This window comes from Sebastes fasciatus, chromosome 4 (assembly GCF_043250625.1).
Source record: "Sebastes fasciatus isolate fSebFas1 chromosome 4, fSebFas1.pri, whole genome shotgun sequence".
Classification (NCBI taxonomy): Eukaryota; Metazoa; Chordata; class Actinopteri; order Perciformes; family Sebastidae; genus Sebastes; species Sebastes fasciatus.
The window spans coordinates 28,707,324-28,735,179 of record NC_133798.1 but is presented as its reverse complement, the minus strand read 5'-3'; the positions used below and the strand labels follow the sequence as shown (position 1 = coordinate 28,735,179).

General features: G+C 43.9%; 2 protein-coding genes across 6 annotated transcripts in view; one reads left to right on the top strand and one right to left on the bottom strand.

Annotated features, from left to right (window-relative positions):
- The window catches only part of LOC141766518 (nuclear factor 7, brain-like), a 202,275-nt gene that overhangs the window by 163,351 nt on the left and 11,068 nt on the right, over window positions 1–27,856 (top strand). The window lies entirely within an intron of this gene.
- Window positions 82–27,856, bottom strand: spg11 (SPG11 vesicle trafficking associated, spatacsin). 5 transcript variants are annotated; one of them, XR_012593638.1, is made up of 40 exons: window positions 27,487–27,856; window positions 26,605–26,792; window positions 26,116–26,343; window positions 24,276–24,495; window positions 23,720–23,857; window positions 22,271–22,674; window positions 20,479–20,624; window positions 19,594–19,708; window positions 19,322–19,477; window positions 19,033–19,208; window positions 18,083–18,259; window positions 17,844–17,915; window positions 17,522–17,649; window positions 16,330–16,508; window positions 16,002–16,197; window positions 14,838–15,041; window positions 14,650–14,756; window positions 13,984–14,129; window positions 13,490–13,654; window positions 13,244–13,310; window positions 12,790–12,952; window positions 12,470–12,678; window positions 11,974–12,082; window positions 11,672–11,831; window positions 10,789–11,070; window positions 10,481–10,681; window positions 9,983–10,090; window positions 9,485–9,650; window positions 8,961–9,175; window positions 7,390–8,140; window positions 6,630–6,775; window positions 6,289–6,493; window positions 5,020–5,410; window positions 4,417–4,660; window positions 3,401–3,520; window positions 2,624–2,792; window positions 2,452–2,528; window positions 2,179–2,334; window positions 557–708; window positions 82–460 (listed from the first exon to the last, which is right to left on the bottom strand). XR_012593638.1 is itself a non-coding variant. In XM_074633349.1 (40 exons), exons 1-40 carry the CDS (start codon window positions 27,699–27,701, stop codon window positions 286–288), a joined length of 7,263 nt encoding a protein of 2,420 aa, XP_074489450.1. In that variant the 5' UTR covers window positions 27,702–27,856; the 3' UTR covers window positions 82–285. The 5 variants fall into 5 exon arrangements, 3 of the variants coding, with proteins under 3 accessions (XP_074489450.1, XP_074489451.1, XP_074489452.1); XR_012593639.1 differs by having other exon boundaries at window positions 4,417–4,664; window positions 5,118–5,410; XM_074633349.1 differs by having other exon boundaries at window positions 4,417–4,550; window positions 5,273–5,410.

The window sequence follows — 27,856 nt, the reverse complement described above, 5'->3', positions numbered from 1 at the left end:
CAGTGTCTTTAATGCAAATTTTTATAGTGTCATTTTATCATGTTGTGAAGATTTTGGACATTAAATCAATAAATCATCACATAAATTATTATTTGTCTTTGTCATTTATTAATAGAAACAGATTCTATTCAGTGATTTTGTGAGAATTACCTGATTTTAATTCATCTCCACAGAAGATTTAGAAAAGACACATTTTTATTTTTGTATTTTTTTATAAATAAGTGTTGTTCATCGACGGTATTTCAGTTCTTGGTTCTGTTGAAGAGGCTGAATGACGTCAGCTGATCAGCTGGCCAGCCTGTCGTTCAGGTAGCTGGAGGTCTTGGCGTCCTGCAGCAGCGTCTTGGTGACATCATACAGATTCTGCTGGTAAGCCAGCCTATAGCGGCTGTACACATCATCACAGTGCGTCAACAGGCGCTTCACGTTGGAAGTGACGTTGCTGGGAGCGCCGTCCAGCCTGAAACAACAATACACAGGTGAGACGAGATCAAACTGTCAGGTGGTTTGCTGATAAACTTGAGTCCCAACCCCTGGTTGATGAGCACCATCTTACTTCTTGAAAATGTCCTCAAACAGGCAGGAGGTCAGCGGGCGGTGGCGTTTGAGCTCCTCCAGGTAAACAAAGTCTCCGTTCAAGATCACCTTTTGGTACAAAATCTCTGCCCAGTCTGGACTGTAGCTGTACGCCTCCGACACCACAAACACCTGAGAGACAGAACCAACGAGTTTAGAAGCAAAGAGGTGAAACTCTGGTGCTTTTTTTGACAACAACCAATAGATGGCGCTGCGGTAGCTCTGCCGCCATTTTGGACTGAAAACGCAAATGAGTCTGTGACCATTGATGTATAAAGAGACGTCTGTAAATCAGAAAATATAAATCAACTTCCCAGTAGGAACACTTAAATAGCCCTCATTTAAATCATTATGTCCTAAAATTAGTAAAATGAACTAACAGCTGAATCCAGAGTTATTTTTCTCGCCATAATGAACGTGCATCAGACCCACGGGACTGCACCGCCCTGCACGCTCATATGACATATCAGGGTTCTGCCAGCTTCCTGCTAGCTGTATGCGGCTGTAATAATGGATATATGGGCTGTAATTCATCACTTTTATTATCTTCTAATACACCCATGGGCTGTATGCTGTCAGCCTGTAACGTGGTGGATGTATTAACGTCTCTGTTCCCAAACAACCGGCTATCGGCCAGTAGCTAGTAGTGCTAGTAGCATGACATCAACAGAATTTAATGGAGTTGTAGGCTATTTACTAACACGCAGGGCAAAAGCACAGGACACAACCTCTTCTACATCCATGCTCTGTGCTCTATTGGACTCTAGTTTGGATCCTTGACATGAAAAAGTTTGAGATTGCTCTCAGAATCTGTGAGCTGGATTTTTTCATAACTTCCATTTCTGTCCATCGCTGACTTTATACGCCTCTGGGAAGCAGCCGGGCGAAAAAGTTTAATAAAAAAAATAAGTAAGAAAGTAAATGTCATAATAGTATGAATATTTATAATATTTGTATTGTTCAACACAGGACATCTGAATAGAGATATTAAAATTATGACAATACAATAGAAATAATTTTTTTTTACTTTTGTACGGCTCTTTGTAGGCGCACGTTTTCTGGTATTCTGGTAGCGTGACGGCCCGATTCGAGAGACGGGCCGCTCCTCATTTGCATAAAGTTGAGGTCGAGGCTACTTTATGCAAATCAGGGGCGTACAGTACGGCGCGACACGCGAAACTCCCTATAAACTTTTAAACTAACTGTTTAATCTAAAATAAAGACAGATTTATCAACTGCATGGATTATTTCTCGCATACAATGTTTTCAGAAACACATTGCGGTGATCTATTTTCGTGATCTAAGAGAAGAAAGTTTCCAAATGAACCGCCATGTTGGTTCCAGTTTGAAAGCCGTAAGCAGCAGCCAACGAGGGAAAGCGTTCGTCCAATCAGGTGCCTTGTGTCTCGAGGCAGCCCATCAAGTGTCCAATGCTCGGAAGCGAGGCGACCCCTCACAATAATAAACGCCCCTGTGGACACGTACCATCAGTCCAAAATGGTTGAAGCGTAGCTCTGCTGCTGGGCGCAGACGTTGCAGTGGAACGAACAATTGACTTTCACTTCTTATCAACATACGTTCTTTGCGTTAACCTAAACAGACCTGGTAGCAGCGTGGCAGCGACGTGACGGCGTTCAGCAGCTCAGCAGGCCGCAGGTTGATGACGCGCAGGTCTGATCCCTGGTTCAGGAAGTGCAGCTGCAGAGTGACCAGCTTGGCCGTCCGAACACAGCGGCTCGCCTGACGCACGCACGAGTCCTGGAAACACACACACACACACACACACACACACACACACACACACACACACACACACACACAGTTAATATGGTATCAGGGTATTAAAGGTACAAGCGGGTAGAGAAGCTCAGGTACCTTGGAGAAGCTCTCTGCAGCGTCCCTCAGCAGACCCAACACTTTGAGAAGTGAACTCTTCAGATCAGGAGTGACAACTGTTGAGAGAAACAAACGTTACCAGATAAAGAAGTCCATTGAGTTTTTGGTGTATTCTTGTGTTGTGCTAGCTGTTAGCATCGAGCGGGCTCACCCCAGGCCTCAGACTCGATGATCTTCAGCTGCGTCCTCGCGGCCATCTCGTGGTTTTCTCCGATCTCCCTCCTCATGCTGAAGCACAGCGCCACCATGTTGTGTTTCTCGCTGTCGGCCGGGAGGCAGCGCTTGATGTAATCCAGCAACGCCGTCTTCAGGCTGGAGCTCTGCAACAGGACAGGAGCAGGTTCATGTGGAGTAAAGACACGTTAACACTGCAAATGTTTCACATTCAAAGTTAACCAGAAACGTGAGGGATCATTCCCTCTGAGCCACTGGAAGGCTTTTAATGTAAAACATCTGTACAAGAAGTGTTGGGTTTCACTGAGAGTAGCTTAACACTAAAAAAAATAAAAAAAAATAGAGCTGATTGGAATGAATGGGTGAATGAAAGACGTATTTCTGTCACAGAGAAACTCAAAGTCTGCTCTCTCTTGCAGTTGTGATAAATAGATTCAGATTTATTTACTCGAGAAGACCATGAGTACATGATATGGAGTAGAAATCGAATCAGTTCATCCTTGAGTCCGAGTGGACGTTTGTGCCAAATTTGAAGAAATTCCCTCCAGGTGTTCCTGAGATATCGTGTTCACGAGATGGACGGACGGACGTACAACCCGAAAACATAATACCTGCTGTCACGGCTATCGCCGGCGTGGAGGCATAAAAATGGAGAGTATCCGAACACTGGCTTCGAAAACTTTATTTGTTTGAGAATCCAATAAAGTTTTGGGGTATTAACATTTACTGTTGGTGTGTGTGTGTGTTTGTCCACCTGTCCTCTGTCCGTGTCCATCTTCTTCCTCAGCAGCATCTCAAAGCGATGGTTCTGATGCAGCAGGTCGAAGACGTACGTCATCTCATTATACCTGCCGATACCTGTCAGCAGACGCACCTGCACACACACACACACACAAAAAGTTTGTTTTATCATCATAATTTTTTTGTATTTGGTGTAGCTCAGATTTAGCCTTTTTAGCATCATTCAGCTAATATCAAATTTCTGTCTAATTACCAAACGTCAAGAGGATTTATTATCGTTGTGAGAGTTGGAGGCAAAAATCAATATTTATTTTGATGACAATGTTTTACCGATCTTTTATTGAGTCTGTGCTCACTTTCTCTTTTATCTGCTGGTATCCATCTCTCAAGGTCAAAAACAAAAATGTTGTTCAAGCCCCCCTCCAGTGTATTTTGACATTTCTATGATATGTCATTTTTATTTGAGTCATTTCCTCACTAAGTTGATTAGCCACACTGTTTGCCAAAATCTCTTTGACAAATAACTTAATTTTGTGCTCAAAGTTTTGAGCCAGACGGCCGGCTCGCCAGGAGGACACAGTGAAGAAGAGAGCGAGTGAGAGAGTCGGTGTGTTGAGATAATTCTGGTCTCATTTGTGGGCTGATAAACAGTAAATTCATCTAAACTAGTTTCAACTAAACTGGGTTGCAAAACGATGCAACCTGGTTGCCATGGGGATGAATTACGTCTGACTATTACCCACACCACCATTCTCTGTTTTGAGAAAGAACTTTAACCAAGAAACAGGAAGTAACACTGGCTGGAGGGGGGGGGGGGGGGGGCTTTAATAAGGTGGTCAATGTCTGCAGCAAAGTAACCGTCACTTCACAGGAAGCTCTGCAGGATCTTTACAACAAACAGTTACATCCTCTCTGATCGTTCCCATCCTTTCATCCCACTGCTGCATAACCAGCTGCCCCACTGGGGACAAATAAAGTTATTGATTGATTGATTGATTTGTTGTTTGTGTGTCAGTGGGCGGGGCTTACCAGCAGGCTGTAGTGCTCTCCTGGGGCGAGGTAGGTGTGGCTGAGGTGACGGGCGGCTTGGAGCACTCTGACGATCCCCTCCATGTTACAGGTGAGACTGAAGCAGTCGTGAGCCACGATCAGCAACTCTACAACTGCAGGACACGGAGAAGAACACTTTATTTGCACCTTATTGTTATTGTTATCTTAGACTCAACTTATTTAAGAGTACCAGGGCCAAAATGAAGTGTGTAAAAATGCTTCACTTTCTATTAGGGCTGTGAAAGTTAATGCGATAATAACCCGTTAACGCAAATTAGTTTTAGCGCCACTAATTTCTTTAACGCATTAACGCAACTCGTGATTTTCAGGTTGTAGGGGGCTCAGTTTTAAAGCTATAGTGACAATACTGGTACTGATACGTCATAGTAGCTTGTCGATAAGAAGGTTAAATAACGCTCCAAACTTAAACAAAATTTGGGCGAAGAAAAACTGTCATGGCCACTTTCAAAGGGGTCCCTTGACCTCTGACCTCCAGATATGTGAATGAAAATGGGTTCAATGGGTACCCACGAGTCTCAAGTCAATGATACTTAAATAAATACATTGTCAAGTATTGAATACTTGTCAAATCTCCCTTTAAGGTACATTTTGAACAGATACAAAATTTGTGATTAATTTGCAATTAATTGCAATCAAATATTTTATTCATTTGACAGCACTACTTTCTACACTTACAAATGTTCTCTGCAACAGAAAATATATCATGTGTGTGTGTGTGTGTGCGTGTGTGCATGTGTGGGTGTGTGGGTGTGTGTGTGTGTGTGTGTGTGTGTGTGTGTGTGTGTGTGTGTGTGTGTGTGTGTGTGTGTCATACTGCAGTTCAGGTCTCTCAGTGGAACAGTGTTGAGGTTCTCCAGCAGTTTGACTCCCACCAGGTTCGGATCGTCACACAGTTTGATGAGCTGGACCAGCGAGTCCCGGCCCTCCGACGGCCTATACACCTGCCGCTCTGCTGGGTCACACATGCACATGCACGCAGCCAAAGTTTTAAGAAAGCTGATCATTAAAACTGAAAAACTGATGGTAGCGTCTAATCTGAGCTTCGATCTACATCAAAATAATCATCAACAATTCTAATTAATTGATTTGTTGTTTAATGAAAATGTCATTCTCTCATTCCAGTCTCTCCAATGTGACGATTTGCTGTTTTGTATCATTACCAGCCGCGACAGCGACGCTATTATGTTTGCTTTGTGAGTCTTTATGTGTCATCATGGTCCTGGAGACGACTACTGTAACGGGAACTACCGCAGAAGAGGTTTAAAGTACCTTCTTATTTTCCAGCTAAACAGTACACTACAAGATGTTTCTGAAAACATTTGAGGAGAAAAATAGGCATTACAGTAACAGAATATTGGTTCATATTTGATCACTGTGCCTAGTTTAACCGTTTGATCGGAGTTTACGAGTGATTGACAGCTGCTCAGAGACAGCAAGGCTCCATCTCGGCTCTGATTGGTTGTTTTCCTCCGGTCTGTGAAATCTTGCAGATGCCATTAGGAGCACCGGAGGACACAGAGGAACATGACTTCTTTCACATTACCTGCCTCATGCACTACTGTCAGGATATAGTGACCGTTTTATAAAAATAACTTTTTTTAATTTATCATATTTGCTCCAATCTGCCTACTGCTGCTTTAAATAAAGCATTTCAGAAAAGAGCACAATGATTACTGCTTTGACTCTGACCATTTCAATATATTTGCCACCTAGGAGGAATCCATAAAAATGCTAAGTTTGTACAGAAACTCTGTACTCTGACATTCTGTATAAACCAGTCTATTTACATAATACAGATCATTTGAAGGACTGCAGAGGTCCTGATCTCACCGGGCTGCAGCTCCTGGGTGGAGGCCAGCAGCGCCTGGACCACAGCAGAGGACACCAGCTCGGCCACGGCGTCTGCAGAGAGACCCTGAGCTTTGATGAAGGCCTGAGCCTTCCTGAAGCGCTCCGGCTGCTCCGACAGCAGCAGCTTCTCCAGCACCGAGCCGGGCTCCTCCCTGAAGATCTCACTGAAGGAACACTGCAGCTCCTGGTCAGGATCCAACGGGAAAGAGGGTAACGTTGTAGAGGTCAATGTGAACCTTCTTTACACTTCGGTGGTTTAAACTTTTTAATAACAGGGGACGCTTAGTCCTTATGCAGTATTTGGGTGGACTGGCCGGTACCTTGGAGAGCTGGTAGAGGCTGAGGACTTGTTTGCAGTAGTTTTTGCCGTGGCGACACTGATCCACCAGTTTCTGGAGCTGGACAGCGACCTCGTCTTCAGGGAGGGGGAGCATCACGAAGGACAACAGGCTGCTGAGTGATGGAGCTGGAGGAGATAGAGAGGGGGAAAAGAAATGATGCAAAATATGTAGGCAGCCTTTCAATCGGATTGTTTGCTTGTGTTGGTATTAAAGGGATAGATTGGATGTTTTGAAGTAGGGTTGTATGAGGTATGTATCCATAGTCAGTGTATTACGTACAGTAGATGACGGTCGGCACCTGTGCTCTCTTCAAAGCCACCAGACTCCATTGACAAAACCAGTAATTTGACCTCTCAGAACAAGGAGTTGCTGGTCTACCGCTGCCCTGATCCGTTAGTTTGTTTGTGTCATTATGTGACTTTGGTGAATCCCAACTAACGCTCTAAAACATCAAAGTATTTACTAACAGTCTATTGTTGCACACATTATAACATTTACTACTTTTACTCAAGTAAGATTTTAAATGCAGGATTTTGTAGCAGAGTATTTCTGCACTGTATTACTGAGGTAAAAGATCTGAGTACTCCTTCCACCTCTGGAGAAAGTATCAGAAGAGTACTATTATTACTCTGCGTGATGCAACAGGACTGTTTCTATTTAACAGAAGAATATCTTGTGATGACGACAGATGTCTAGTGAATACATTTATACATAAATTGAACATCAGAGGGAAGCTTACAGCTGGCAATAGTCTTCTTTGGCAGAGCTTCTGACGTTTCCTCTGGTGGTTCAGGGTTCAGTTCTCCGGAGGCCAGACCTCGGCAGCGCAGCACCACCCACATGTCCCGGTGGTACAGCGAGAAATAACGGCAGACCCGGCTGGCTTCGTGGATGCTGCCTTCATCCAATAACTGACCAATGAGTGCAGCCAGAATGCTCCTCTCCTCTGGACTCAGCAGCGAGTCCATGTTCAGCTCCTCCTGCTCCTCACAGGGACCTGGCAGACCCTCCAGACTGAGACACTTCTCTGTGTTCAGGCCTGATATGTTGGAGAAGGAGAACTCCTTCATCAGCACTTCGTATGTGTTCATTTCCGGCGTGATGGCGGGCGGCGGTAGGTTGAAAACGCTCTCCTTCTCCATGGCGGCGCCTAGGACTTGTCGTCGCACCCGGCTGATCCACAGCTTTTCCTCCAGGCTCTCCAGTTTGTCACCGGGAGCCGGGCCGAGCAGGGAGAGCCAGTGAGCGGCGAGGCAGAGCAGCAGGCAGCGCTCCTGGACGTCCAGCAGCTCGGTCTGAGCCTCTGGCGCCGCCGCGGAGGAGGAATCTGCGGACCCAGTTTCAGCCTGTGACAGGAAGAACTGGGAGGCTGATTCTGGATCAGTGCCGTCAGCCTTCAGCTGCTCGTGACATTTCCTCCAGAGACCGACTCGGGTCTCCAACCTTCTCCACTGCCGCTTGGACTTCTGGGAGTTTACTTCCTGGAGAAGCTACAAAGAAGACAGAAACGCATGTCTCATAAAACATCATGCAATTCACTGACTCAATGGATTTTTTAATTAAAATTAAGGCTAGATATTGAATCGTGATTAATCGCATTATTGTTATCTGTTCAAAATTAACCTTAAAGGGAGATTTGCAATGTATTTAATACTCTTATCAGTATGGGAGTGGGCAAATATTCTGCTTTATGCAAATGGATGTATATATTTATAATTGGAAATCAATTAACAACACAAAACAATGACAAATATTGTCCAGAAACCCTCACAGGTACTGTATTTAGCATAAAAAACATGTTCAAATCATAACATGGCAAACTGCAGCCCAACAGGCAACAACAGCTGTCAGTGTATCAGTGTGTTGACTTGACTATGACTTGCCCCAAATTGCATGTGATTATCATAATGTGGGCATGTCTGTAAAGGGGAGACTCGTGGGTACCCATAGAACACATTTTCATTCACATATCTGGAGGTCAGAGGTCAAGGGACCCCTTTGAAAGTGGCCATGACAGTTTTTCCTCGCCAAAATTTACCGCAAGTTTGCAGCGTTATTTAACCGCCTCCTCTACAAGCTAGTACGACATGGTTGGTACCAATAGATTCCTTAGGTTTTCTAGTCTAGGTTTCTTTCTATAACATAAAAACTGTAAGTTGCGATAATGTGTAAAATATATTAGTGGCCCTAGAAAGAATTTGCGTTAACACGTTATTATCGCGATAAAAGCTTTAAACAGAGACTAAGTCAAATAATGTAAAATATGTGTGATTGTAAATCTGAACCTAAGTACTGCGTGGTGGATCAGACCTGGCTGAGCAGCAGGCGGTGGACGGGCAAGCCCGCCAGCAGGGCGACCTGCCTGGCCTGGCTGTAGCGCCCCCTGGCCTGCAGAGCGTCCACTGCAACCTGGAACTCCTCCTGCTGGACAGAGGGAGAACTGCACTGCAGCAGCCTGGGAGACAGGCTGACCTCTGACCCCTGCAGCAACTGACTGAGCTGACTTAGCTTCCTGAAGTCTGGACCTATACACACACAAACACACAATTCAACTGTGTACACATTACAAATCAATAACACAAGGAGCTTAACAGAAGCTTAACTTCAGCAGAACATTATGTTGTAGTGTGAAGTATTCTGAGGTCAGGACAAACATCTTTTGAGAGGACGACAGCAGCTGGAGGAGTCACCCCTACTGGCTATTAGAAAGAATGCAGGTTTAAGGCACTTCAGCATTGGCTTTACTTCTCAGTCCCAGAGTATGCTGCCTGCATCTGACAGATTCTGACCTGTTTTGAGATCAGTTTAAGAGATGACGGACTCTCCAATCTCACCGTTGGATTTGAGGAGTTTGTCGACGTCGGCCAGTAGCTGTAGCAGCCGGTGGAGGTCGTACTGGGAGGAGCAGCGCTGCAGCATAGTGAGGAGCAGCACGGAGGCCTGGCTCTCCACCCACTGCAGGGGGAGTCCACCGGAGGGCGCTGGGCCTCCATTTCTCAGCTGCACCAGTAAAGAGGGAGAGAAGGAAGACAACAACCACCTATTAATTGTGTTTCTGGTCAATTCTCAGATGCCTGGCACCCAGACAGTTGTCAAAACTGTCTGCACATCTGCTGTGCACTGCAGGGAGTTTTTCATTGCACTGGATTGTGCTGCTTCTAATGAACATGACAATAGCAGTAAACTTGGAATTCAATGCAAAGGTGAAAAATAAAAAAATGTTCACTGAGATTACCTACAGTATCTCAAGCAGGTTTAAAGTCCCTTCCAGCTGATTCTCAGTCAAGTGCTGTTTAATAAGTCTGTAGTGTAATATTGGTGTGTTTACTTACAGTGATGAGCGTTCTTTGGAAGTCCAACAGCTTCGCTTTGGCCTCAGAGAAGTTCCTGAAGTCACAACACAACTCAAACATCCTCAACACCAACACCAGAGGACAGTCCTGAGACACACAGAGAAAACATATCTGTGTTAGTCATCCTTATGGGAATATTAGATGTTCATTATCTGTTTTCTGTTATGCAACAATCATTTGACATTATGCTAATTAGACTAAAGTCGGGTTTTTTTCTCGTAAATTTATTATCTCAGAGAATATTCAAGTTTTTTTTTTGCAATTTTGTGAGTTTTTTCTTGTAAATTTACCACTTTAATCTTGGAGAATATCCATATTTTTTTCTCGTAAATTTACGATTTTTTTCCTTGTAATAATATTCCCTCCCCCGCCTCCGTAATTATTTTTTTTAACCTACAATGACCTTAATACGCTGTCGTTCATAACATCAGATTTTTTAATATCTCGTTTTTTTTCCATCTCGTCTGAGGATTTTACCCTCTGGAAGAGCTCAAAGCCTCGTAGGAGAGGCCTGACGTGGCCCCGCCCCAGCAGCGTCCTCCAGATGATTGACAGGTCATGCAGGGTCCACTCATGGTGCTGGGGGGCTTCGGCCAGGTGGGAGGTGGCTTCCCCAGCTGCGGCATCATCAACGGAGGTCAACATCCACACGCAGAGGCACGGCAGCAGCTCCGCCCCCTGTTGGTTATTGAGTGGTTTGCACTTACATTAGCTAATTACCATTTCTGTGCAGTATGTGTTACTTTACAGCAGCAGAGATCGCTAGGTGTAGTTTGTCCGGTTACCTGTTGACAGGCAGCCATCACAGCCAGCGTTGGGCAGCGCTGCACCAGCGCCTCCTGCAGCAGGTACCCGCAGGGCGCCGCCTCATCCTGACTCTGCAGGAGGACCTGGAACAGCTCCCTGGGGTGCTCCGGGCTCCCAGGGGCCTCCTCTGTGTTCAGGGACCCTGACTGCTCCTCGGAGCCACAGAGCCACCTCTTCTGACTGTACACCTGCAGGTCCTGAAACGCCAGACTCAGGTGGGCCTGTAGGGTGGGACCAAACTGAGCTGCCAATGACCTCACCTGGAGGAAGAACCAAATATGGTCAGAGAAAGGAGCGAGACATGACACGATATGAACAGAAATACATGACACAGCACCGTGTTTTAGAACAGATTTATATTACACTGATATTAATTATAAAAGCGCTATTTGATGACTTTTTAACAGTAAAATGTTAGGTCTGAATTTTCACCAGAGATGTTGTAAACTCCTACAGTATGTAACGAAACATATCGTTTAACTCAACATCCTGGCGTGGAGTTGTTGGCTGCAGACAAAGAGATGCATTTTTCTTTCATTGTTCTATCCATGCTGGTGGTGTTGTGCAGTTATCTCACAGAACTTTAAAGTAATAATCTCAAAGATTTTGTCTGTAAAGTCACTCGCTCAATGAGGAAACACAATGGTGATTGCGCCTATGGTTCACAGATGAAAGCCCTCGCATTAGAAGTATAGACTCTTTTACAGCCAACGTCATGATGAGGTCACGGTTGCAAACGCAGCCCCGCTCCACAGGTGCACGACGCTGTTTACCAAGGCGTTTTTGAAGCAACCACACCTGTAGCGATGTGTCTCGGGTGGGATCAGCCCATAAGGATGTTGTGGAGGTGTATGTATTCACCTGCTGGGGCGGGAAGTTGTGCAGCTGGACAAACAACAGGAAATGGATGAACTGTCCGTCATCAGTGCAGTGGGCGGGGTAAACAGAGCTGAGCTTCAGACTGTGGAGCTGACAGAACTGAACCGGCAACGCCCACTCCTGAGCCGCCTCGTAGGACGACCTGACACACACACACACACACACACACACATATATATACAGTTAATAGTAAATGTAAATGTTGTTCTGCCAATTTCTAGTGACAGAAAACACTAGAATGTACAGACGTGTGATGACATCAGCGTTTTGCAGAGGAGGCTCACCTGCTGATGCCCTTCTGCTCCAGGCTGTCTGTCACTGCAGCTTCCAGGTAGCCAATCAGCTCCTCAGCTGCTCCAGGCTCCGCCTCCGCCAGCTTCACACCTTTAGACACTGAAAAGACACAAATCAGTGTGTAGATGTTGTAAATGTGTAAATGTGTTGCAGCATATGGAGTCATAGGAGTGCCATGCAAAAGAATATATCTGTAAAAGAATAAGAAAATAAATGTGGAAATATACAGACAATTAATACAATATACAGTATAAGTATAATTATAAGCATTTTCTTTTATTTTCACATTTATCTGTTCATTTATTTCTATATGTACTTTTAAAAAAAATCTTTTGTAAATAATTTAAATAAATATGCTTTAATTATTATTTTAAATTGTATTTATTTGTCTTTATATTTCCACATTTATTTTCTTATTCTTTTGCAGATTTACTGTTTTTCATGGCACGCCTATGACTCCATAGAATCAGTGTGTGTTGTGTTTACCCAGAGTGTGTAGATGTTGTGTTGGAGCAGTGTGTGTGTCGTGCTGGTTCCAGTGCTGTAGGATGGCATTCATGGCTCTGATGTCGACCCTCAGCTTGAGGCTGCAGACTCCCAGCAGCTCAGAGAAACAGACGGTCGCCGCCGCCACAGACGGCACGTTAAAACACTGCAGGGCCAACCGGTACGCCTGCTGCCACGCCTGCTGCACACTGAAACACACACACACACACACGTTTTCTCCTCTTTCCTGTTCCATGAATGATCTCACTAGACTCGACTAGACCTTCCTGATGTGACCAGCTGTAGTTCAGTGCACTCACAACAGCGTGACGTCACTGCAGCCGCTCAGCTGCTGGACGAGGAAGGTGGCGTACGCAAAGGATGGTCGGCCATGACGCAGGTAGTACAGGAAGTCCAGGTTCTCCACCAGAGCGAACCTGTTGACCAGGTGAGGGCTGGAGAAATGAGGCAGCTCGGACGTTTCTGTGGAGGATAATCCAAATAAGATCAATGCACATGCCTGTAGACTACGGCTGTGTATTTACAAGAATCCTTTAATACAAGAACAGACCCCAAATACACATCATAAGCAAGCCTAAACATGTGCATTAAAATCATTAACTAATTAATCATTCATTTTAGGACACATTTCATCACAATCCATCCCATAGTTGTTGAGATGTTTCAGTTTGGATCAACTGATCAGCATGGCTGAATGTGATTAAAGAGTGTTTACAGGGGCCGTGACCTTGCAGTGACCTTGAAACTGCTTACCGGTGGAGTTGAGGGTGTTTGCTGCCTGCCAGCCGAACAGCCTGGACGGGTCCAGAGGCTGCAGCGACTGGAAAACAACATAAACACAATGTGATGTTACAAGCAGGACATGCTTGATGTGTCCAGAGGACGGTTCAGCTACAGCAGACAGGATGTTCATTAAAACCAGGATGTGATCCAGCATGATTACAGGATGAGCAGGGCACTCGTTTTAACGAGGAACACGGCGGACAGGTGTGAGCGTACCTGCAGGAGGTGGTAGACGGAGATGTCGGAGGACGGGCTGTGTCCTCGGGGCCCGGCGGGGAACAGGGCGGCCCTCAGTTTGGGGTGGGCGGCCAGCGCCATCTTCAGGACCTGGGGGTCGACCGTCCTCGCCGACCTGCCCGACCTTTCACCCTGAACCACCACCTGCACACAGGAAGCACTCAGAGGACTGTTCCAGAACAAACCAAAGACTGATGTTAAGAGGGATTAAATGTCCTCGACTTCTGCCAAATTATCTCTATTTCTACATATTTTTCTTCATTATTTGTCAGTACTGATAAAAGAAACGTATTTTCCAAAGGAAATTGGTAAGCAACAATACGAGTCCAGCTGATCTTTATCTAACTTCAACCTGATGTGTGTCCTATCCTGATTGTGACTGATAATTCCATTTGCTTCTCCTTCTTTGTATACGTTCAGAGGTCAGAGGTCAGAGGTCGTGGTTACCAGGTGGGATTAGAGGCGAGGTTTACCTGGTCGATTCCTCCGGGAGCGAACATGATGGCAGCCAGGGCCAGCAGACTGTGTCCCTCCAACAGCAGACTGCTGAGAGACGCCTGGCTGCCTGGTAACAGCACCTGAGCACTGGTTAAACTGGCCTGGAAGACCAGTCCTGGATCTGGAACCACAGACAGAGACAGTTTACTATGGAGTCATAGGGGTGCCATAAAAAAGAACACATCTGTAAAAGAATAAATAAATAAATAAATAAATGTGGAAATATAAAGGCAAATAATAAAATAATTATAAGCATTTTCTTTATTTGTTCATTTATTTCTGTATATATATATTTTATTTATCTATTACACTAATATACAGTAATTTTCTCACATATTTTACGTATATTTTTCGGTCATTTTTCACACATTTTATGGACATTTTTCAGAAATTCTCTCATATATTTTACTGATAACTTTCGGATATGTTTTGGACATATTTTTCACATATTGTGTTAATAATTTTTGGACATTTTTCACATATTTGTCGGCCATTTTTCAGCCATTTTTCACATATTTTTACAAATTTTCTGATATTTTACTGATAATTTTCTGATATTTTTCAGACATTTTCACTAAAAGTCTGCTTGTGGCCTTCATCAGGGTCATCCAGACCCAGAGAGTCCTGCAGCAGTCTGGTACCTGACAGGTCTCTGGTGATCTCCTGGATCTTCACCAGCATCTCAAACCAGGGCTGGCTCTCAGAAAGGCTCTGATTGGTCAAGAGGGGACAGTTTCTGGGTGTCAACCTGTGGACAGAGTTGATGAGCAGCTAATTAACATCCTAGATGGTACTTTAATTAAGAAAAGATAATAAAACGGAGACGGACCTGTAGTGCTCCAGGTAGGTGTACAGCAGGTACTGCAAGCTGTGGTCCAGACAGAAGGTGATGAAGAAGCCGTGGAGGTCGAGGCCGCGGGGGGAGCGGTACTGAGGGACGGGTGGGGATGAAGCCATCACCCCTCCACCCTGAGCCAGCCTCCACAGCAACTGCTCTAAGTCTGCCAGTTCCTCCGGGATGAACAGACCTCTCCTGGAGGGAAATTAACAGAGTGATGTCAACATGTGATGTCTTATACCAAGAGAGACCTTAGGCTGGTGAATTTACCTTTCTGTGGACAGAAAAGGACACCATTTCTTTTTTTAAATGAATGAATACATTTTCCACAAATATTTTCTATCATGGCTGTACCCATGCAAAATATTTTTTGGGATGTTTATCCATCCAACAATTTTTGATAATTATGTTGAAATAAGTGTACATTTTTCACATATTTTCACATTGTTTACTGATAATTTTAGTATATTTTTCTCTTATATTATTCATTTATTTTACAAATAATTTGTGGACATTTTTCAGATATCTTTCGGACATTTTTCACTCATTTTCTCACATATTTTACTGGTAATTTGGGGATATTTTCAGACATTTTTAACACATTTTTCAGATATTGTTTTACATATTTTCTTGACATTTTTCACATATTTTTCACTTATATTTTTCTGACATTGTTAACTTAAAGTTTTCGGACATTTTTCTGACTTTTTTCCACTTACATTGTTCACATATTTTACTAATAATTTCCGGAATTTTTTTGCAAATTTGTACATGTTTTTCGGATGTTTTTCAATTTTTTTTTTAAGTTTTCACATATTTCTCGGACATTTTTCACTAATTTTCTCACATATTTTACTGATGATTTTCACATATTTTTTCTGACAGACTGCTTCCATTCACAACACAGCCTTACCGGCATTTTCCCTGAAATGTTATGAGGTCTTGAGGTAGATATTGGCGGCACAGATTTCCCTGAACATCAATCCCTGTTCTTATTCACACATGAGCCCATGCAGGAAATGTTCTTGAACATTTCAAGCATAAACTGCATGTGTGAAAGGGACTTCAGACCGACAGACTCTTGTAATGTATCAAGTGTATTTCACCATCTGTGGGATGTTGAACAGTCAGAGTGGTGAAGGTGTGCTGCTGTACCTGGCCAGCAGGTCCAGGATGCGCTCCCTCATGTAGGTGCTGCAGACTGTGTTGTTGTTGACCAGCTCTGGGGTTAACTCAGGCCACCGGGAGCCACTGGAGGTCTCCTCGTTCTGGATCCAGTCGACCACCCGGCGCTGGTCGTGGAGAGCGGTCAGGTAACGCCACAACACCGCAGAGTCACAGGAAGTCAACTCTAGAGAAGAAAACAAAGAGAACTCTTTTAAAAGGGAATGAAATCTTCCAAACAAGCAGAATCCATTAAGACCTTCAGGAACCATCTTTGTTCTGGTTCTGTTCAGATGATCAGAGGGTTGTTGGAGTCTACCTGTGTGTTGCAGTCTGGACAGGAGGACGGCGGTCTGGCAGCTCTGGTCCCAGTTCCTCACCCAGTCCAGTCGGAGGTTCCTCCAGAGTCCCCCGTCCTCCTCAGACCTCCTGTGACTCGCCAGCTCCTCCAGAACCTCCTCACCAGCACCCGCCTCCCTGCGGACCATCTGAACCACCCTGCAAAGAAGGAGCAAGGAGAGGCGAGTTTTAAATCTCAAGGTCAACACAGAGACTTGACCTCGTTTCTATCCGGGAGAGTAAAATGTGTGAACAGCAAAGGAGAGTCATCAAGAGGAAGTTCAAAGAGGATTCAGAGGGATTGAAGAGGACGCTCAGGGGAGGTGGATGCATTTGAGATACAGAGGAGGAGGACAGGAGAGAAAGAGGTAGGAGGTACAAAGAAGATTGAGATGAGGAAATCAAAAAAATTCAGAGAAGATAAACAAGAAGCTCAGATAGGACAAAGTACAATACACCATCTCAATCTGACAGGAATGAAAGGCTGTAATGTTATGATTGTAACTGAGTTATGAGTATATAAAAGAATCTGTCCATTAATGTGTCCTGACCACACGTCTTGACACCGTGTGGTCATGTTGAGTCAACTTCTGTAGCTGGAGAAAACTGCAACTCTGTTTTATCCCAAAAGACACAAATTAGTGAAATAAATCCTCAGCTTCAATTAGAAGAGACTCATCAACACATCAAACTCAAAACTGTACGCTCAACAGTTTGATTCTCTCTGGGAAGTTAGTTGCGTTTTAGTTAGTTAGCACTGAGTTGCTAAAATAAACAATCTTTTAAAAGGGACAGTGTGTAAGATTTGGTGACATCTAGTGGTGTGGTTGCAGATTGCAACCAACTGAGTACCCTTCATCTGACTCCTTCCTTTCCAAGACTGCACTAACGTGAGCCGCCGAGTGTTAAACTGTGGTAAAGCTGTTGGCCTATAATAACACTACTTCAGGAGCTCTGGATTCAGACTGCCTTCACATGCACGAGGGATTGACAGGAAAAGACATGTAATCCAGCGTAATTTGTCTCTTTGATAGGAGCCTCACTGCCAGCTAGTTTTCTGAGCAGCCCTTGTGATGATGATAAATATTAATTTACAGGCTAATAAGGAATATATTCTACATACAAGCAGAAACACTGCACTGACCAAGAATACCAGCAGGCAGCATCTTTACCTTTGTGATGTGGTGTTTGCAGGGCAGCGGGATGCAGGCAGTGATCCCAACCTCTCCATCTCTCTAATGAACGCCACACTCTGCATCTCCTCCTCTGGAAAATAACTCCGCCCTGACAGCTCCTCCACCTGTTACCAATCAACCAATCAGAGGACTCAAAGACTTGTTAAGACATACTGTACATCGAGAAGACATAAACTTACTGCTTACACGTGAAATCCTCTCAACCAATAAGAAAAATGGATTAAAAAAAGATAACGGCAGTACATACACTATCAGGTAGGAAGAAGACTGTTGTTGGTTGTGTTTTCGGTAAACTCACCACAAACTCTCTGAGGTCCTTGTCGTCGGTGTAGAGGCAGATACTGTGGAGCTGCTTCTTCACACTGAAACCCTGAAAACACAAAATGACTGCAGCTTAATATTTGACCACAACGACTAAAAGCTTCTGTCTATTTGACTTTATTTAGATTTGAAAGGGTTAGCATACTTAGCTTGTACAAGGAGCATAAAAAGAAAGGTAATTCTGACTGATTGATTCTTTGAGCGAGGTGTTCTCACCATGTTGATGAGGAGTGCGTTGGCGGTCTGCAGGTCTCGGTCCTGCAGGCAGGAGAACACCTGACGCAGACCCTCCATCCTCAGAGCCGACAGACGCTGCTCCGGCCGGCTTCGCCTCCTCAGGACGGCCTGAGCTCTGGGGATCTGATTGGTCAGGATGGACTGGCGGACCACTTCCTGCAGGACAGACATTTAGAGTTATGAGACATGGTAAATAGTAAATGGACTTGCATTTATATAGTGCTTTTCATTCACACACACATTCATACACTAAACAAATTTGTCTAACATTTTTCACATATTTGTTGGACATTTTTCACATGTTTTTCAGACATTTTTAACCATTTTTCACATATTTTTGTAATAATTTTAGGATATCTTTCTGACATTTTTCAGATATGTTTCACAATTTTTCTAATCATTTTTTTCTAATCATTTTTTAGATATTTGTCGGACATTTTCACATATTTTTCAGACATTTTGTAACAATATTTTTCACAAATCTTACTAATAATTTTCACATATTTTTCAGATATTTGTCGGACATTTTTCACATATTTTTCAGAATTTATTTTATAATTTTATTCACATATTTTACTAATAATTTTTAGATATTTTTGGAAATTTTTCACGAATTTGTCGGACATTTTACAAATATTTTTCAGAATATTTTTAGGAATTATTTTCAAATATTTTACAAATAATTTTCAGACATTTTTCACCTATTTTTCAGAATTTATTGAATCATTTTTTGCACTTATTTTACTAATAATTTTTCAATATTGTCTTGACATTTTCCGGACATTTCTTACAGATTTTTAAGAATATTTAAAAAAAACATTTCACATATCTTACTAATAATTTTTGGACATTTTCCATATTTTTCTCTTCTTTTTTTGGCCCTAAATAGAAAGACAAAAAAACAAAAACAAAAAATCATGAATTATCACCTCTGTGTGCAGCTGCTCCCACTCGTCTCTCTGAGCCTCCTCCTGAGCAGAATCAGCAGAATTGGTGCTGGACGAGTCGCCCCCTGCAGACCAGGGGAATCTCTTCATGTAGCTCCTCAGTTCGGTGACGTACCGGTCCAGAACGTCCACGCAGCTCCGCACGCCAGCATCCTCGTCTGTAGACACAACAGCTTTAACTCTCAGAAAATAGGAATACCTGAAGAGGTGTCTGTGTGTGTGTGTGTGTGTGTGTGTGTGTGTGTGTGTGTGTGTGTGTGTGTTGCCTTACAGCATGCGTTTGACAGGACTGAGCGAATCTGTGTGTTGACGAAGCTCAGGGTGATGCTGAGCAGCTGTTCAGCGAACTGTCTGCTCTGAGCTTCACTGTTTGAATCTCTGACAGCCGAACACAGCAGGTCCAACGCATGACACAACTCCTGGAAACCTGCACGCAAACACACATACACAGCAAAAAATACAACACAAGCATTTAAAATGAATGATTATAAAAGTTAAAGCAGTAATATGTCTCTGAGCTGAGAATGATGCCTGTGTCCGTACTGTGTGTCAGGCTCTGTGTGGAGGCCGCTGGCTGATCAGCAGCAGGGCTCAAGATGTTTTCTTTACTCTTCAGGTAGAAATCCACCGTGTCCAGCTGACGGTTCTTCAGTCCAGCCTGCAAAACAAGAAACAGTAGAGAGACTGATCTGCAGGTCATCCACATGTCATGTGTCTGTGGTCACCCAGAGCTACGATAGTACATCATATCTGTACAGAGACCGGACCAAACTCTGTGTAGAAACCACAGACTGTCTATGGTAGAAACAACAACATCGTTGCCGTATTTATGCCTAGATGACTTTATGTTGAGTGTTGATGGAGCAGCTGCATAGCCTGGCACTGATCCATCCAAACTCCATTCAGAAAACAAGCATTTTAAAAGTTGATTGCTTGATGTCTTGGTAACTGACCTGACAAAGCATGAATTCAGACTTTTTATTAATCAACATCATTATGTAGTTATTTCGGCATCATTTTGATCCGATTATTGCAATTAAATCACAACACAATCACAAGCGACGTGTGTCTTGCTAGATACAGTCAGTGCAATGGTCCTGTATGTGAATACAGCTCGCCGCCGGGTGATGTTATGAACGCAGACACGACGGCGTTTGGTTTTCTGACATATCTGGGAGTTCCACAACATGTACAAAGCGGCAACAGTGTTTATTTCTTCCATGGTTGATGGAGGAAACGGCAGAAAGAAAAGCTGTTGGTATCTAGGGAGACAAGCTCCTCACAAATGATACCGACGGTCCAACTTGCACGAGTAAAGCGAGACAAAAATTTGCCTCGCTCACGGTCTGAACACAGCATAACTCTCTCTGTAGGCAGCGGGGGGGATGTACAGTATGTATGTCAGTGAAGGTGAGTGCTGCCTCCTACCTGCAGGGCGTGGATGGGGATGGAGCAGCGCCCCCAGCTGTTCAGGTGACAAACTGCGTCTACTGTCGCTGCACTGCCAAACAACATCAACCTGCTGAGCAAGTCCTGCTGGGACACTGAGAACAAGACCTGGGACACACCAGCCTCTGAGACAGGGAGACAGACAGACAGACAGACAGACAGACAGACAGACAGTTTGTAAAGATCACTTTCTTCCTTTGTGACAACGCCACCACTGCGCTCTGAAACCCATTATTTCTAATGGTTTGTGCCACACCAAAACGGCTTTTCACCGCATCGAGCAAAGCCCAACTTCAGGCGTTGCACACTGTGATGAACGGCAAGCGCAGCTCAAACCGAGTTGTGTCGCGAGCAGCTCTCTTCTGCCAGGAAACAACATTAGGTGTAGCTGTATTGTCATCCGGGTGGAAACAGTAGAGCTTATACCCGCTGTGCAGCGCCAGAAACAGGTTGTGGTAACGAAAAGGGAAAAAAAAAGGAGAAAACCGGGAGAAGGCGATGAAAAACAAGAGTCTCCCGGGAAAATCAGGAGGGTTGGCAAGTATGCTTATGAGGTAGTTATCCATAGTAGGTGTATTACTTACAGTAGATAACGGTCGGTGCGCACCCAGCTTATAGAAACAGACAGGAGCACGATTTTTTTTAATCGCAATCACGATTTTGGCTTCCCACAATTAAATGAACATGATGGCCTGAAATATTGACGTTTAAAATGTGCGTTCTGCTCATAGAACACATTGCAGCATATCAAATCAAGCACTTCCTAAACTAACAGCCACCAGCCGGCGATCGAGATGTTTTGGCTCCACTTCTGGGTATAGATATTATCTATACAAACAATGTGTTTATGATTAAGTTAAGAGCATAAAATTGTTTATCTAGCCTCTTAATTTTGCTAATTTTGCTCACGAAGTGCATCAGATTGAAGCATTTAACTTTAGAATGTAGCTAGAAAAGGGTAGGGTGAATATTTCTATAATTATTGCAATATAAATTTTGCAGAAAAAAATATGGCAATGTTATTTTTTTCCAACATTGTGCAGCCCCTAATTTGTACATTAGCAGGAATGTTGCACAACATGAAAGTGAAAACAGCGCACTGTTAATTTTAATGTGAAAGTGCAATAAAATATGTTGTCGTTTAAATCAATGAATAATCGTGATAAATAATCATGATCTCAATATTGATCAAAATAATCGTGATTATCATTTTGGCCATAATCGTGCAGCCCTAGCGTACACTTAAATGGATATCAATGTTTTTAGGTGAGCCTTTCTTTTAGGTGGCAAAAATATGTTTTTCTGCCGTCCCCGTCCACAGCACTGTGTTGTTTTGCTCCGGTGTCTGTTTCTCGATGTCGACCGTCATCTACTGTAAGTAATACACCTTCTATGGAGAAGTACCTCATACAAACGCACTTCAAAACACCCGAACTAGCCCTTTAAAGAAACATTTTACTCTTAAACTTCACTGCTGATATCTGAAGTTGCATCAACAGGGCAGGAAACGTGATCCAACACGTCAACATATCACCAGTTTGACCAAACTTAGTCAAGAGACGACGTTAAAATGACCCAATCTGTCCACTGTGAACTGAGGGGTTTGTTTAGAACTGCCAGCCTTGTTGAACTGTTGTAGTGATGTCATGGCATCCCAAGACCTAGACGACCTTTGTGTGTAAACTTTAACTGAGAGGAATACAAAACTAGGAAAATAAAAAGTTAATAATGTTCAGTAAAAATACTCAGTGAGTGTCAGTGTTGGACTTACTCTTCAGCAGCAGTCTGTGCTGTCTCTCTCCACAGCGCTGGACCGGAGCCGCCTCGCCCTCCACCTGGTGGTGGCTCACGCTCCCAGACTCTAAATCCCATAAGGCCACTGTGGTCTGTCTGTTGCCGGGGGAGACAAAGGTCAGCTGGGCGGAGAACTCGGACACAGAGAGCAGAGACGGAGTGGACGACTCGGGGACAGAGAAAGCAACAGTCGCCCCGCCGCGAGGCACTCTGCTGTGGGCCGAGGACGAGACCTGGCGGGACTCCAGATGGTGGAGGGAGGAAGACCAGGAGGTCCCGGCAGGCTGGGATGAGGAGGAAGAGGAGGAGGAGGAGGAGGAGGAGGGAGGTGCAGCCTTCTGGGCTCTGCTGTACATGGAGGCCAGACGAGCTTCCCAGGAGCTAGAAGTTAGAGGTCAGAGGTCAAGAATAAAGTGGCAATAGACACGTTTTTTTGCTTTAACTTCTCATTACGAAGTAAAAGTTCATTACACAATGTAATGGTTGTAGAATGTTGACACCATCTGCGTTTAGATTGGTTCCCTATAAGCCTCGCTTTCACTATGCAGTTCAGTCTGCCACCGGGTACGACCTCCAGGGAAAATGAAGGCTCCATTCACGCACAAAGGAAGTGCGTCAACCAAAACAGGAAGAGGATAGCGCCTTTGTTTTCCCCGGAAATCAGGAGAGGGCAATGAAAAAAGGGTTTCTTCTGGGAAAATCGGGAAAGTATGCTTTACTTCGCTGTCAGACAGCCCTTTCTGACGGGGAACTGAAGCTGTTATATTGCTCTCTTCAAGGTCACCAGACTCCATTCACTAAAAGAGTAATTTTACCTCTCAGAACAGGGGAGTCGTTGGTCTACCGCAGCATCGATCGGTTAGTTAGTTTGTGTTATTGTGTGACTTTCTGATCTGAACTAGCGTGGCATCCACAGCAGTACGTTGCTTAGCTTCCTGTCGGTACTCCTGTCTGCCTCTCCAAACTGGGAGCACGCCGACCGCCATCTAAGTTACTGTATTAATACACTGACTATAAGGATGTATATAAATACTATACATGTATGAGCGTCATCATGCAGAAACCTACGTCAGGTCGCCATGTGGGAAAAAAGTTTTTAGAAGGACTTGAAGGGAAAATAGTATTTGATGTTAAAAATACGTACTTTGACCAAAATTTTTATGTTTGGATTTGAATACATAAAGAACACCACTGGGAAGATACAGGATGACATAAAAAACTATATAATAAAATAAAATAATGGGCCCGTCTTTAATGAAATAATAGTTTTTAGTGCGTTCAACCAAAGCAAAGATGAATCAAACAAGGTCAATGAGGCATAAAGTTTGAGGATTTTGTTCATTCTTATCAGTAATCCTAAACATATTGTTGTGTCAGTCACTCATAATCTCGAGAAGTAAAGTCTGTGTGTTGGTCAGTGGTTTACCGGTCAGTGCTGAAGGTTGATCCGAGGGCGGCGAGGCTGCAGTTGGAGCTCGACATGCTGTCCTGGTCTCTTGGGTGCTGGGGCCGGTCGGAGGGGCGAGAGGGGGGAGCGGCACACAGCAGGTGGTCGGGATGCAAACTGGAAAACACAAGTTGTTGTTGTTTTATCTCTGAGCAGAGTCTCTCTCTCTGGCACTGTGCATGATTAGCTTGCAGCTGATCTGATGCGCTTCTTGTAGTGAATCAGTTTAACTGAATCAGGAACATTCAGACACAAATTTGGCAGAAAAGACGAACAGGCAGCGGGCCACGTCTCTGCAGGGCTCTCTCCGGTCTGGATCAAAATTGTTCGGTAGGCAGACAAATCCACTTTGTTCCCGTCTGCAGAGTTATCTGATTCATGAGCCTTCACTCTGCGCTCGCAATTACCGCTCGTGTCCTCATTTTCAGAGGTGCTTCCATTTTGATCAACATGACTACCCTTTTGATGGAAACATAAAAACAAGAACTGAGAATGGAAAAAAAAGAAACAAGGTTAATTTTTCCTGCTGCTGTACCTGAAGTAGTGGTTGAGGTCGACGGCGACGGCTGTGTGACACTGAGTGACGGCTACAGCTGTACTGAGGTCGGCGGACACCTGGAGGAGGCAGAAGGAGGAAAAGGAGGAGGAGACGGGGGAGGAAGAGGAGACGAGGTCCTCCTCTGCCTGGACAGGAGTCAGGTAGGCCGGGAGGTCAACGCTGGCCAGCAGACTGCCATCAGTGATGTTATACACGGCTGGAGGTCACAGTTAAAGAAGAAGACACTGATGGGATCTACAGACAGAGACTAGATTCAGGTCCATTGAGGAAGACTGTGAGATGTGGCTGGAATCTTGTGTTTCCAAGGTGAAGAGTTATCGTTCGTCTAGTTTAGTTAGGATGAGATCAGATTAGATGACATCAGATCTAGCTGTGTGTACTTCAATGGTATAGTGTAGCTTAGTTTCCTTTGCTTTATTTTAGTTTCATCACAGCTAGCTCAGTTTGATTTAGTAAAGCTTAAGTTTAGTTTAGCTCAATTCTGTGTAACTGATCTTCATTTAGTTTAGCGTGATAGATTTTAAAGGTGCAATGTGTCGCATGGAGTTACCTGCTACAAACAAATAGAGGGCAGCCAGCGCTTGAAGTAGAAAAAAACAAGTGCCGGTACTCTTCTTATTCACATGTTGGCGTGTGTATCGGCCGGTATCAGCAATCTCGACTTATTCCTATTTATTCATTATTTCTTTTAACATGTTATACTGTGTCAGTCATTACCAGCTGAATCTTCTATAGTAGGTCTATAATACTCCAATAATATTCCAACAGGAACATGATAGGGTTAAGGTGGTGTGTTTAGCGTTAATAGTTAAAGTGCTTTCCTGTGTTATTTGTAGCTTATAGTCGGGTATCATTCAGGTTTTAGGAGCAGTGTCCCAGTCAGGATGCTCCTACATATTTTACAGAGACACATTCTGAATTTCTAAAGTGAATAAAAGATACTAGGAGATATTGGGTTTGGAGGTCCTTACGCAAGAACATGTGAAGAGTCTTAAAACAATGCAATTTTAAATAATTTTAGACCATTATTATTACTAGTTAAATGATTATTTCATTATTTACACATACACAGCCTTAGTCTGAACATTTGATTCTTCTGGAAATGTTTACCCTAAAAGAGCAGATTCACAAATCTTTTAATCGATGTTTCTTTAATTATATTTGTTCACAAATAAAACAAAGTTATGATAAACAGTTATACATTTACACTAATTATTTTACAAAAAGGCGTGAACATTGTGTTGATAAATTACAGCTAGTGATGCACCAATACAGATACTGGATCGGATATTGGTGACAATTGGGCCGGTCCACAAAAAGGGACAGTAATCAAACAAGAACAAGAGGTTTTTGTATCAGTCTATACATAGTTTTTTAGGAAATTCCTACTCATTCTGCCTTTTAGTTTGACTTAATTTGGTTTAGCTTAAATGTGTTTAGTTTACTTTAACATTTAGTTATTTCAACTATATTATCTCAGTTTAATTTATCTGTGTTTTGTTCATTAGTTAATTTAGTTAAGCTTAATTTTGCCAAGGCTAGCCTTATTTAATTTAGCTTTTTGGTTAATATAAAGTTTCTGTTGAACTCAATTTCATTCAGTTTAGATTCGTTTATTTGATTCAAGTCAGCTCAGTTTTGTTTAGCCTAGTTTATTTAGATTAGTTTACCTTGATGATTAGATACTATTAATATTATCATTATTATCAGTCGTTGTAGTAGACACAGCAGCAGATGTAGTAACAGTAGTTGTGTTTCTACTATTACTACTACTATACTACATTATTGTAAGAAGGCATGGGGCTGTAAAGGATACATATCTGTCCAGAGGAGCTGAGGATGAACAGGGTGTCTCTGCAGACACAGTGGTGGACAGCAGTGTGTCTGTTGCCGTCAGTCAGCCGGACGCTGCAGCAGGACAACGTCTGCGGCTCCTCCTCCGTCTGCTGCCACTGCAGCTGCAGCAGCCAATCACAGTTCAGCAGCACGCAGCCGCGGCCAGCAGCAAACGACAACACGCGCACCGACTGCAGCTCACGCACACCTGAAAATAAAGACTCGGTTGGTAAGATTATATTAACCAGATGTGAAAGTAGGCCGGTACGGTCCGGTACGGTACTCTGTACCACTAAAAGATTCAGTGCCGGTACTCAGTACCAGGAAGAGGGACGGCAGCTGTCTGCCAAAACCCACATCCAACCAGTCACTCACGATCGCATTTCCAACAAGAAAACACATCTGTTAACATCAGGTCAACATCCAGTTAGTTCCCTCCGCCAGGGAGGTCATGTTTTATGTTACTCACCGTCGTCCTGCTCGCTGACAGTCTGCAGCAGGCGGCCCGCAGGACATTCAGAGACACAGAGCACAGAAATTGAGGCCGATCGCTCTGCTTCCACCTCCAGCAGCTTCAGGTCCCACTGAGATCCAACAGCCAGCAGTCTGAAGCTGCCGACGCCACGACCGTGGACGGCCACCTCCTCCCAGGAAAAACTAGAAAGAGAAGAACATTTGACACGTTTCATTTGTGACTGTTGATATAAAGTTGGAGGCTCTCTATTGTCTAAAACATCTTTGTATAAATGTATAGAAATGTTCTTGACAACATCATACTTTCATTTATGACCTCTGTCTCTATTTTTCTGTTTACATTGCATAAATAAGCTTTGAGTGGCGATGGGACACGACCACAACGTTATCGTCTCCCTGCGGGCGCAGTCGGGAGACGATAACGTCTCTCTTCCTGCTTCAGCCCCGGCACCGACCCGCTTTTCCTGCTTCAGCCGCCGGGAGGCTGAAGCAGGAAAAGCCAACACTAGGATCAGCAGTGATTCTTGGAGAGACCTCCGCCTGGTCAGCTAACATTACTGCCAAGCAGGTGAAATATAGAGTGATATTGTGGTTTTAGCTGACGTGTGCCGCCTCACTGTTTTGAGCGATGCTCGTTCATGTCTATTTAAAGCGAGCACAAGCGCGAGCCCGACGCTGACTTTCGTTGACTTAATGGCCACAGGTGTCGCTGTTAACAAGCATTTCTGAAAGTTTCAAATAGTCCCTTTAAAAAAATAATTTCTTCATGTTTTGGTCATGCATGACTTTAGATGTCTTTAGGATGATATATATGATATATAAAGATGTCCTGTTGTGTCAGACTAAAAACAAGCTGCACATAAAGGAAGTGACTCACTCTGCGTAGGAACCGTCCACTGCAGCCGGAGGAGCCTCTCTGTCCGCCGGATCCCAGACCACCAGCCGGCCCAGGACCTCCAGACATCCGAGCAGAGAGCCTCCAGGAGCCAGTTGAGCCTTCTGGATGTCCGTTACCTCTCCACAGTGCTGGTTCTCTGGGATCACAGACACCTCTATGGAGCTCCTCTCCAGCCGCTGAGCAGCCTCCAACATGTCCACACGTTAAAACACACCACTTATTAAACCCGCAATGATAAAACAATCAGTCAAACGCCTCAATAACAGCGATTAAAATGACTGTCATGTAAATACAGCGACTGGGTCCAGTAGTCACATGTCTGCCCTTGTCAGCTGACCAGACCTGACCA